Below are 12,739 nucleotides of genomic sequence, written 5' to 3' on the forward strand. Positions count from 1 at the left end.
TGCGTGACTTTGAGGACATTAAGCACATTATGACGTTTTCTGGGGGTTCTCTGGCCTAAAATTATGGTAATTGTTCTGGCCGGGCCCTGTTCGGGCTGGCCCAGTTAGGGCCGGGCCTTAATTTTCAGGCTCTTCTATTTTCTAAACATGGTAGTATTTTGTTTTTAAAAAATGGTGTTGTAACAATGGGCAATGTTTTAATTGTGTTGCTTCACGTATGTTTGTATAGAGTTGACAGACTGAAAGGTGACAGTAAGCTATAGTGGGGGAGTAGTTAGAGGAGTGGTTACGGGTTGAGTTGATTAGATATTGTTGAGTGTTGCTATAAGTGTTCATTCTTTAGAAGCCTTTTTCTTTGCCTTTTCTGGCTTAACAAGCTTCTTCTTAAAATAGGTTCTGATTGCAATGTGACACAAAGTTCAGTTTACATTCTGTACTTTTCATAATCTGTAAAACGATGAGAAATGTCCCAAAGCATTGTACCTGGTTACATACAGTATGTTACATTTCCACCTTGAGGGATTATTAAGTCACTTTTCTCACAAACTTGATAATTGACCGATGCCAGATGTTTTGGGTCAAATCACATTACAATGTCACAACTAATTTAACAATAAAGCAAAAAAGAAAAGCAGAATCATAAAACAACATTAAAATAATCGAAAAAGGTGGTGAATCAGACAATACAGAGACTTAAAAATCAGATGCAAATAAACAGTGTTACATGTTACAACAGGTGCAGTCACTATCACATGAAACAGGTGCAGTCACTATTACATGAAACAGGTGCAGTCACTAAGTAGTGTGTCCTCAAGAAGCACCCTGAATGTCTCGATTGAGACCAATCACACCAGTTTCAGAGAGTCCTGAAGTTTGTTCCATTTGTGCGGAGCATAATACATGAATGCACTTGTTCACTGCTCTTACGTGGACTGGTATATCTAATGTGTGTTTGTGAACGTGTTGAGTGCCAATCTAGTTCTAGCAATTTCGGAGATTCCTAGACCAGCGATTACTGATGTTTTGACCAGATAGTGCCCTACTATGAACTTGTAGATCTGCTATTTTTTGAAAAATCAGGGAGGGAGATGTTTTGCTGCAGGCAGGCAGGCAGGCAGACAGACAGACAGACAGACAGACAGACAGACAGACAGACAGACAGACAGACAGACAGACAGACAGACAGACAGACAGACAGACAGACAGACAGACAGACAGACAGACAGGGGCTCAAATTAAATCCACATATTCTGTAGAGTAAACCTTGGCTGCTTATTGGCGAAGGGACTGAGAGACTTGTGTTATTTTTCTCACCATGCTCCTGTCAGTGAGTTTGAACATTCTAATATAGTTTTCGTGGACGTTGGGTCAGTCATCAGACCTGCAGGAGGAAGCTGCCTGTGTGTCCAGGGAAGCTGTTTAATATTGCACAGTGGTTTTTCTGGGTTTTATCCCAGAATGATTCGTTACCAAGCGCTTCAAAGACCATGAGAACACAGCTTTATTATGCAGCCAGTCCTTTCAAAAAAATCCAGGGAGAGAAGAGAAAGTATATGGAGGATTTTCAGGGATTTGTCTCTAAAGAATAAACAAATATAAAACGTACGGAGCTTTCAGCGAAGCTCACTGTTATTTTTTCTGTTGTGTTTGTGTGTTCTGTTTTGTTCCAACCTGGTGTGGTTTATGTTTATATATCCTGCATTGTGCTTTCACACACGTCTACCTACGTATTGTTATGTGTTGCTGTGTGTGTGGGTGGAAACCGTGCATGTCCAGCAACACTGTTACTTTTCTGGAATTGGGTGAAAAAGAACCATGAGTTCCAATCGATCCAATGTAGTCATTATTTAGTCACAAGCTCTTGTTAATACTTTTCTATTGGCTTAAATAAGCCCACCTTCACTTTCATTTTAACCCATTCAATCCGGGAATGCATCTGTGTCATTTTAGTTCCCAGATAGAATGGGTTAAACATTTTTCAGAAATAACGAAAATGGCCGATCGGATGTACAGTAGATTGCTGCTCCTCATACATTTTCGCAACTTATGCGCAACAGTGACACTCTTGTTTGTCGAAATACAGCCTTCATTTATGGGGAAAAACGAAAACATAAAAAAGTAGAAATATGGAGATACACGGTTTCTGGCCCGACAGCAACGATATCATATGGTATTCTTCAGTCATTATTATTATTATTACTATTCAATGTCTCTTTGCCCCCACTCCCCCTCCCCAGCTTTGCCAAAGCCGCCCGGTACGCCCATCGTCACAGAGACCACAGCCACCAGTGTCACCATCACGTGGGACTCGGGCAACCCTGAAGCCGTCTCCTATTACATCATCCAGTACCGCGCCAAGGTAGGCCTGGCACCATTATTACATCATTATTTGAAATAATCTAACTACAGTACATAACTAAATTGAAAATTGTAAAATTGTAAATTGTTACCCTCGACTAAAATGTCAATTTGTTGACTTAATTTGTTAATTTTACAAGAATTCGCACAATTGTTTTCATGATGGTGACCAACCCTGCCCCCCTACAGGCCCCCGACAGCAAGTACGAGACGGTGGACAGCATCACCACCACCCGCTACAGCATCGGGGGGCTGTACCCCAACACTGAGTACGAGATACGGGTGTCGGCCTTCAACAGCATCGGCCAGGGTCCCCCGTCCATGAGGGTGGAGGCCCGCACCGGGGAACAGGTATAGTGACAGGCTTGCTGTTACGGAACATTCTTAAAAATGTCCTGGACGCTGTTAAAGACGCACTGAAGTGACATTTTCGGTCATTTTATTTTGAAGGTTCAGCCCGAAACGTTGTCTCAACGACTCTAAACCAATCAGAAGGTCCCATCCCTTCAGGCTATGGGACGTTGGATCTCAATCACTTCAGCCGTGCTGGCACACGGCTAGTGTTTGTTTACAAGTGAGAGAAAGTGAGAGAGAGACGGCCAGTGAAGCACGTTTGCTACTACCTGGCTTATTTCGAACCTATAATGTTTTCAGATACATATTTTAGTGTGCAGATGAAGTTTAAAATGAGTAATACACTCATCTTCAATGAGATTCAAAACGGAGTATCTCTGTAATTAAAATCAGCTGTGTTTGAAGAACGTGCAGCTATGGGAATCAAACAGGTGCATGTAATCAAGATTCATTTATATTCGTGAAGGCTGTATTATGTCATCACGCAGCACGTTTTCGTTTACAGGAAGTAATTAAGATTGGCTTTTTAGGGACTTTAGATGTAAAAATTCACAAAAAAATGTTTTTTTTTCTTTTTTTTTGGCATCTATTGTTAGGTATGCCCATATGATGACCACGGATATGCTCTAAAAGTGTGAAAAACATATTTTTCATTTCACTGCACCTTTAAAGGTGGTGTGTGTGTGTGTGGGTGTGTGGGTGTATATAATGTTTAACAGATAAAGCGCTATTTCCTGATAGTAATTATTGCTATGTTCAATAACAAGGGTCTCACCGTTTCTCCAGCTCTTTAATAAACAGAACTATACACTATCGGCCCTATTCTGGGCGCCGTCTTACCCATTATCCCTAAACTTCTTTGCCATTTTTTACTATTTTGAAAAACATTTTCAAGTGGTTCAAATAGCCAATCTACATCAACACATTGTGAGCTTGTAGATTTGCTATTTCAACTATTTGAAAATGCTTTTCAAAATAGTAAGAAATGGCAAAGAAGTTTAGGGATAATGGGTAAGACGGCGCCCAGAATAGGGCCGTATACACTCTCAGCAGTGCATTCATAATGCAGGACAGCCATACATACCACCAGTATACCACCTTTAAGGTGAAACTCAGTCTAGACACAAACACAAGGCAAAGACACGATGATTGAATTGCAGCAGCGACTGAAGACAGACAGACTTACACTTTGGCATCCACTGGCCTTCCAGTGATTCCCTGTCTTAAACCTCCTCTCTGTCGGGCTTTATTTTGACATTTACTCTAAAAAAAAAACAGAATACAGAAACAGGCCTTTGTACCTCTACTGGTCTACCCACTGTCTGTCTGTCTGTCTGTCTGTCTGTCTGTCTGTCTGTCTGTCTGTCTGTCTGATGACATGACACAAGATGATATTTCTAGAGGTTAAAGAGCAGCTGTTGTCAGAATCCACTTCACACATAGAAGACACACTGGTTAGTCCATTAAGACCGGGAAAGCATCTGTGTCATTTTAAGATTTCTTTGGCTATTCAAAAATAGCAGATCTACAATACGGCCAAATACATATCATTCTGGGGGTCCTTGACATGAAAAAAGTTGGAGCTCCACTGATATAGCAACGTACTGTTAGGATTTAGAAAACATTTTTGTCTCCGCCAGGAGACTATGTTTTCGTTCTCGTCCTTCCGTGTGTCCACCAAGCTAACATTGGTCAAGCTTCACGTGACACGTGACAATATGTTGAAAGGGTGTGCTTTGATTGGCTAGCGAGACGCATGATGAAATAGTGACCTATAAATAGGTGTGTCACTTCAAAAGATCATTTATATGTTTTGAAGTGAGGTAAGACAGGATTAATCAGGAACAGTACTGGCGGAGAACTGTGCTCCGAGGAGCACATTTTCTAGTTAGATATGATTTGATCAACGTTTGGCTGTTATCTCTCTTATGGTACCAACTTCAATATAGCTTGGATGGAATGGTGGACAAAATCATATCCAACATTAACAAAATATTCAAAGTGTTGAGTCTGAGAGTCTAAATCTCATCAAACGGTGGTTCCGCGTGGCTCAAATGCCGAATAAATAATGGACCTTGATATGAAAAGGGTTGAAAACCACTGGACTATAGAGCCATTATGACACTAATAAGTGTCTCTCATCATCACACAGGCCCCGGCCAGCCCTCCCCGGAACGTCCAGGCCAGGATCATCTCCACCAACACAGTGATGGTGCGGTGGGAGGAGCCAGAGGAGCCCAACGGACAGGTACGTGGGACCCGCCCATAGACTGTAACAGCGTCACGCCATTTGGTTTCTACAGACCGTAAATGAAGCCTATTTTGCAGCGATTTCAAATCCGCCATCTTTCTACGTCCGGTTGAAATCCGGTTCCGAAATGCAAACGGAAATTAATGCTATTGGCTGAAACCGCAGCGAGGGCGGGGCTTCACTCGGTAGAACCAGTAGAAACATCATACCCTACTTTATCATTGATTTAAAAAATAAATGGGATCATAATTTACCAAAACGCATATCATGGTGATTGAAAGAAGACTTTAAACTAGCGATTGGAAGCATATAGTATTTATGACCATGTTTGTTAAGGTAAGAAAATCAAGTGTAAAATTCAGCCAAAAACCCATCCGCTTGAATAGAACCTAATTGCTTCTGCAACTGACAGAGGTGAAACAGCGGGACTTCATTTTCATGTGCAGAAGACACATACATGAAAATGTGAATTCACGCGACCACAGGGTTGATTTACCAAGGCTAACGGCGTCTCAAAATCTTCAAAAATAAAAATACGTATGCTAAATATAGCCGTGTAGTCTTGGGGGTTAGTCACGCACACTGTCTCCTGAGAGGACCCATGTTTTGCCACCAGAGTGCATGTGGCTGTCACAGATATTAAAGATTAATCGTAACACCAGAGAGCTGTGGAGTGAAGAGGGGAACTTTACTTTGAGAAGGTCATGTCATCCTTGAATCCTTCTTACAAGTCACTGCGCCGCGCTCACAGATAAGAGGGCTTCACCTTTTACAATATTACAATGACCTCTACTTCAAAAGAAAGAAACCCCCCCCCCAAAAAAAAAATCAGTGGTGGAAAGTAAGTACATTTACTCAAGTACTGTACACTGTTGAGGTATTTTTACATTACTACTTCCAATTTTCAATAATGTTACTTCTACTCCACTACATCTCAAAGGCAAATATTGTGCTTTTACTCCACTATAATTATTTGGCAACTTTAGTTACTTGTAACTTGATTTTGATTATTATTACAGGACCACTTCAGACCTATACTTGAAAATAGCTCTACGAGCTCGCAACACGTTGCAAAGCGACGCGTTGTGAGCTTAGAGCTGCTATTTTCAAATGATTGTTTTACACATTTTATACATTGGTGATTTGAAAACTTTCTTCATAATGACTAATTTTTCTTTTGGCACTTAAAGTACATTTTGATGCCGATACCTTTGTACTTTTATTCAAGTAAAGTTTGAATATCGAACTTGTACATTTAACAGACAATTTCTACAATAGGGTATTGATACAAATGTGAGTACTTCTTCCATCACTGCCCAAAATGAACCTGCGAAGAAAAGAAGAAAAAAAATCCATGAGCCCGTCTGGGGTACAAAAGAAGTACAAAAAAGATATATTCATGGATTTATTGACCCCTGTGGTTTAAAAAACAACCTCTCTCTTGTGCTGTGGTGTTGGACAAAGATATTATGGATTAGCTGGCCTTGCAGGGCAGCAGAATAAACCTGATGCAAACGCTTCATACTGCTGAGTCACTGTCGACCTCAGAGCTCAAGCTTATCTCCATATAATAATAGGTTCTCTCACTATAATTATAGTATACTATATCACTATATTATTAGATGGCACCGTTTCTGTCTACTCTCTCTGTGTGTCTCGGAAGAGGGCTAGCGGACAGTTCAGAAACCTGCTCATTTCAAACTTTTATTTAAATATGTATCCCATTAAGACCGGGAAAGCATTCGTCATGTTAGATTTTAACCACTTTAACCGTTATCTTACACTTTGGCTATTCAAAAATAGCAAATATACAAGCTCATACTGCGGCACCGCTATGAGCTTGTAGATCTGCTATTTTTTTGAGAAAAAAAATAAATTCATTTAAGCGAACATTTGTAACTGAAATCTTTTGCTTCTGGGGATTCTACAAATGTCTTCTAAATCTGTTTTTTCACCGATGAAAAATAAATAAAAACTAAGCTACGATGACTAAACTAAGACTAAATATATTGACAACAAAGTTAGTGAGGGACTAGTGGAGAAGAGATCCACTAGACCTTTTTTGGTGCTCTGAAAATAGCCGATCTACAAGCTCACAACACGTCGCAGCGCGACGCGTTGTGAGCTTGTAGATCGGCTATTTTCAGCATGCAACCAAGTGTAAAATCAGCCATTACGACGCCATCAAGGCACCGCCAAAATACATGTTAGTCGACTAAATAAACTGTAGATTTAGTCGACTATAATCTTATGATATGTAGTCGACTAAAACTAGACAAAAACAAAAACATTTCAGATGACTAAAATTTGACTAAAACTATTGAATTTCACTCAGAAGACTATAATCTTTATTTATCAAAATTCCCTCCTCTAGGTGAAAGGCTACCGGGTGTACTACACCATGGACCCGTCGCGGCCCATGAACGAGTGGCAGATCCACAACGTCCAGGACAGCGTGATCACCACCATCCAGAACCTGGTGCCCTCCGAGACCTACACGGTCCAGGTCCTGGCCTTCACCTCGGTGGGGGACGGACCCTTCTCTGACCCCGTGCACGTCAAGGTCATGCCTGGAGGTCAGTCAGTATAGTGCCGTGGCGTGCACGCGTGCTATTTATGTCTGTCTCTTTAAGAGGTGTAAAAACTGATAAATCGAACTGAACAATTTAATAATAGTTGTTTTTGTTAAATGGTAAATGGTGCATTTATATAGCGCTTTTATCCAAAGTGCTTTACATTGATTGTGCCATTCACCCATTCACACACACATTCATACACCGACGGCGGAGGAAACCATGCAAGGCACCAACCTGCTCATCGGGAGCAATTAGGGGTTCAGCGTCTTGCTCAAGTACACTCAAGTCCCCAGCCCGGGATCGAACTGGGAACCATGCGGTTTCCAGTTCACTCTACCCGGCCACTCTACCCCACTGCCGCCCTTAAATAAATAAATAAAACTGTGCAATCTACAAGCTCACAGCGCTTTGCGTTGTGAGCTTGTAGATTGGCTATGTTCACTATTTTTGTGTGACTGTTGTGGAACAAACATCAGGTGGTTAATCAGACTAATCTTTTTAGTCAATTTTAATTCTAATTAATATCTAATTTAATCAATTCGATATTTTTTTGGCGTCGGTTCATGGACATAATAGGTCCATGAACCGACGCCAAAAAAACAAAACAAATTGATGTTTTAAAATGGTAGGAGGCAAAAAAACTACATTTGATTAATCAAAAAAGTTAAAATAATCAATTGTTAATCTCTTTATCCGTGGTGTAAGGGTGAACGCAGGCCATTCAGTCTCTTGTGGACGCAGTGTCATCTGTGGTGTAGGTGGATGAGTCACTGTGTGTGTGTGTGTGTGTGTGTGTGTGTGTGTGTGTGTGTGTGTGTGTGAGGTTGACTCTTTTTATGATGCAAAACAAAGCTGTTAGTGTGTGTCCCTGAATATCATCAGTGTCAGGGAGAAACCTTTTATCTCCACGATTCATCTTCAAGATTCAAAACATTTTATTGTCCACCACGTAGTGATACAAAATTGTCCTCAATCTTTTAGTTTTATTCTTTGTCGTATGACAGTGTCAGGCAAAAACAAATTGTGATCTACAAGCTCACAATTGCGTAGCAATGCAGCATTTTCTGAGCTTCGAGATCTGCTATTTTTGAGATTTTTTGATTTGATTAAGATTGTTTTAGGTGCTTTACATTCATTGATATCATGGTGATATGTTAAAGAGGGTGTCAGTCTGTTGAAGAGCGCAACCTCCAAACGTTATTGCCGACAGAGCTCACCGTTTGTAACGCTGTGCTGTTTATAGCTGTGGACTCCACGGCGAGCACCCACACGCAAACAATGGATGCGTGCACGACCATCGCAACGAACGCCTGGAACAATAGCATCTCTCACGCCAGTCGCCATTACGGAGTAATCGCCCATCGAAAATGACTCGTTTTCCCCACTGTAAAAAGTTTCGGAGCTGCAGAGGTTTTCATCAAGGAGATAGAACGGGAGCGGACGGGGAGCCATGTTTTTTGGCACGGTGATCCATCTGTCCAGGGACGTCACAGGCTCTCAGAAGGTGGGGGGGATGGACTTTCGGTGGACTATACCCCTTATTTTACACTTTGGCTATTCAAAAATAGCAGATATACAAGCTCATAGCGCGGCACCGAGTGCCGCGCTATGAGCTTGTAGATCTGCTATTTTTGAAAAATCGTGAAAAACATTTGTAACTGTCAAATGTAAACACATTTTGTATTTTCAAAATTTTGCGCTTTTGAGGCGGATTTTGTTAGTTTTTTTTCGTGTTTTGTTTACTTTGGTTTTAGGGTTAGGGTTAGGTTATTTAATTCTTATTTTTGCCTGTTTTTACCGATTTATTATCAATAAATATATATATATTTTTTTTTTTTCAAAAAGTGGGGGGTATGAAATCACGGATCTGTGAGAGTGAGGGTGTCGCGTCGTACGCACAGTGAATGGCCGTGACGCCCCTGCATCTGTCCCTTCCTTCTCAGAGTCACCATGGGTGATTCCAGAGCTGCGCTAGCCCCCCCCCCCTTGTGAAAAAAAAAGGAAAAAAAGAGTGATAACACGGTTTTTACCGTGTTCGGCACCTATGCGCTACTCTCTGAAAACACATTTTTTACTGTGTTTGGCACCAGATGTGTTAAGTGGGTGCAATACAAACCCATCTACATTGGAGCCCTTCAGTGGGCGAGTTTGTTTATTTTTTATTTCCTGTAATTCTTGCTTTTCTCGCCCAGCAGCACCTGCCCAGCTCATGGGGATTGGACCTCTCTGGGTTGTATATATATTTTAATAACTTTTCATTCTCTCACTACTGCTGTTCTCTGCTGTTTGCCCTTCAGTGCCAGGCCAGCCGGGGAAGTTTAAAGTTGGCAAAGTGACAGACACCAGCATCGAGCTGACCTGGGAGCCCGCCTACACCAAGGAGGGCATCGTCAACTACGAGCTGCTCTATAAGCCTGTCAAGTTTGGCAGTCTGGTAAGAACCCCTGACCGCCCCCCCCCCCCCCCATACATCCATCTCTGTGACAGCCTTCTCTTAACAAGCTGCTATAGAGAACATGGAGTGAACTTTAAACACATTGTTCCCCCTTTCCTCACCACGCCTGTTTTCAACCAGCGGTTCCCGACCTTTTGTTTATCCTTGGAGAGTATACCCCCCCTTCTTACATCTTGCTCAGGGACACATTTTGCTGGGGCTGGGAATCAAACCTGGGACTCTCTACCCCATACATGGGCAACTGTCGGCCCGGGGGCCACATGCGGCCCGCACCTTCACTTAATGCGGCCCGCAGGTTAACATTCGGTATACTGATATATTATTTTCAGCTGTTACAATTACAAACATACAAACATGACCCGCTTTTATTACTTCAGTCTATATTATTAATGACTGGTGTTAAAATTCTATTGTCTTTTTAATATCCAATGTATTTGTATTTAAGTTCAAAAAGTTAACATAAATATAACTAAATGCATTTGAAATTAAATAGAAATGTTACTTTTCAGGATTCCAATTGAAAAATAGCAAAACAAATCTGGATTCCAATAAAAGAATAGCAAAAATAGCCGATCTACAAGCTCAAAACGCGTCGCGTTTTGAGCTTGTAGATCTGCTATTTTTGCTACTTTTGTGTGACATAGAATGGCGAAGTACGGCATTAATTTATGAAAAAAGTTAAAATACAGCTATAATAGGTTTTTGTACAGTATATGAAATGTGGCCCTCTGGAGTGAGTGTGGAAATATAGTGGCCCTCTCCATCATCAAAGTTGCCACCCCTGCTCTACCCATTCAGCTGTGGCCACCTAAGCCCTATATATACTTCTTCTATGTAGTGAAAATAGCAGATCTACAAACTCGCAATGTGAGACGTTGTGGGCTTGTAGATCTGCTATTTTTGAAACTTTTGGAGAATCTTAAACTATGTAGAAGATATTTGACTATTTTTGGCACTATATAATGACCCAAAAACTCAAGTTAGGATTGAATGTACAAACAGACAAGCCCTCACAACCCCCCGTCTGATCGATGGCGTCCCCCCAAGGGGGCCACAGACCGCAGGTTGGGAAACGCTGGTATGAACATCACTCTTCCTCACCAGGCCTGTTGTTCTGTCCTTTATTTTCTCATCTGTTTGGTTTGATCCTACTTTATCCCTTAATCTATGCTCTCGCTGTCTCTCTCTCTCTATCTCTCTCTCTCTGTCTCTATGTCTGTCTGTCTGTCTCTCTTTCTCTCGCTGTCTCTCATGCTGTCTCTCTCTCTCTCTGTCTGTCTCTCTCTCGCTCGCTGTCTCTCTCTTTCTGTCTCTCTCTTTCTGTCTCTCTCTTTCTGTCTCTCTCTGTCTGTCTCTCTCTCGCTCGCTGTCTCTCTCTTTCTGTCTCTCTCTTTCTGTCTCTCTCTGTCTGTCTGTCTGTCTCTCTCTTTCTGTCTCTCTCTTTCTGTCTCTCTCTTTCTGTCTCTCTCTGTCTGTCTGTCTCTCTCTCGCTCGCTGTCTCACTCTTTCTGTCTCTCTCGCTCTGTCTCTCTCGCTGTCTCTGGCTTTCTCTCTCTCTCTCTCTGGCTTTCTCTCTCTCTCTCTCTCTCTCTCTCTCTCTCTCTCTCTCTCTCTCTCTCTCTCTCTCTCTCTCTCTCTCTCTCTCTCTCCCCCCCCACAGGAGAAGTTGACCTTTGGCCCCAGGAACTCGTACACCTTGGAGGGTCTGAAGGCCAACACAGAGTATTCCTTCTCCCTGGCAGCCATCTCCAACAAGGGCATCGGAGCCTTCACCAACGAGCTGGTGCAGAGGACGTCACAAGCCAGTATGTCTCTCACACACACACACACACACACACACACACACACACACACACACACACACACACACACACACACACACACACACACACACACACACACACATTTTGGAGACATAACATTGTCTTACATTCATTGAACCATAACCATATGAAATTGCCGTAAAATCCAATTTGGGGAGGGACGCAGGATCGTGTCCCCATTTAGACAAATGATGTCTTAAGTGGCCTATATGTCAGGAACACACACACACACACACACACACACACACACACACACACACACACACACACACACACACACACACACACACACACACACACACAGGTTCGTAACACTTTACTTGTGAGGACATCAACATTCTATTACGCCGATTTTATGAATGTAATATTGACAACTAAAAAACAGCTGATCTACAAGCCCACAACGGGTCGCGCTGCGACACGTTGTGGGCTTGTAGATCGGCTGTTTTTCCAATGTGTGTGACATCGCCGCCCAACTAAGTATAAAACAGGGAAAACTCTAACCGCACCTAAACACCTAAACCTGACCTATGCACAGGGGTGCACATAACTTTTTAGGTCTGGTACGCAGAAGAGCACCTGGACATTTGACTTGGTGCGCATGGCGCCCGTCCCGTTTTGTCAACGGGGGGGGGGGGGTCAGCCCGGACAGTTTTGTCAACGGGGGGGGGGGGGGTCAGCACGGTGCCCACCGGACAGTTTTGTCAACGGGGGGGGGGGGGGGGGGCTAGAGGGGGGGGGCTAGAAAAAAAGGACGCTCTGCTTCTTAATTCCGCCGATTTTCGTCGTTTTTTTTTTCTCACGCTGTTACATAAAGCCCCCAAGGTTGGTGCCCTGTGCTGCTGCGCTGATTTTATCCGCCAGATTGGGACGTTCACGGCATATTTTGCACCATTACGGTGCGTTCATCATCGGTGACGAG

The 12,739-nt window shown here is 42.5% G+C and overlaps 1 protein-coding gene across 1 annotated transcript in view; it reads left to right on the plus strand.

Annotated features, from left to right (window-relative positions):
- Nucleotides 1–12,739, plus strand: part of ptprsb (protein tyrosine phosphatase receptor type Sb) — a 186,417-nt gene that overhangs the window by 93,074 nt on the left and 80,604 nt on the right. Inside the window, exons 8-13 of the mRNA XM_084056464.1 lie at nucleotides 2,238–2,359; nucleotides 2,548–2,709; nucleotides 4,865–4,960; nucleotides 7,338–7,539; nucleotides 9,837–9,973; nucleotides 11,655–11,799. Coding sequence (XP_083912590.1) covers nucleotides 2,238–2,359; nucleotides 2,548–2,709; nucleotides 4,865–4,960; nucleotides 7,338–7,539; nucleotides 9,837–9,973; nucleotides 11,655–11,799 — 864 coding nt within the window. The remainder of the gene's footprint in view (nucleotides 1–2,237; nucleotides 2,360–2,547; nucleotides 2,710–4,864; nucleotides 4,961–7,337; nucleotides 7,540–9,836; nucleotides 9,974–11,654; nucleotides 11,800–12,739) is intronic.

The sequence above is a fragment of the Gymnoscopelus microlampas genome, assembly GCF_963454915.1.
Source record: "Gymnoscopelus microlampas genome assembly, chromosome: 5".
Taxonomy (NCBI): Eukaryota; Metazoa; Chordata; class Actinopteri; order Myctophiformes; family Myctophidae; genus Gymnoscopelus; species Gymnoscopelus microlampas.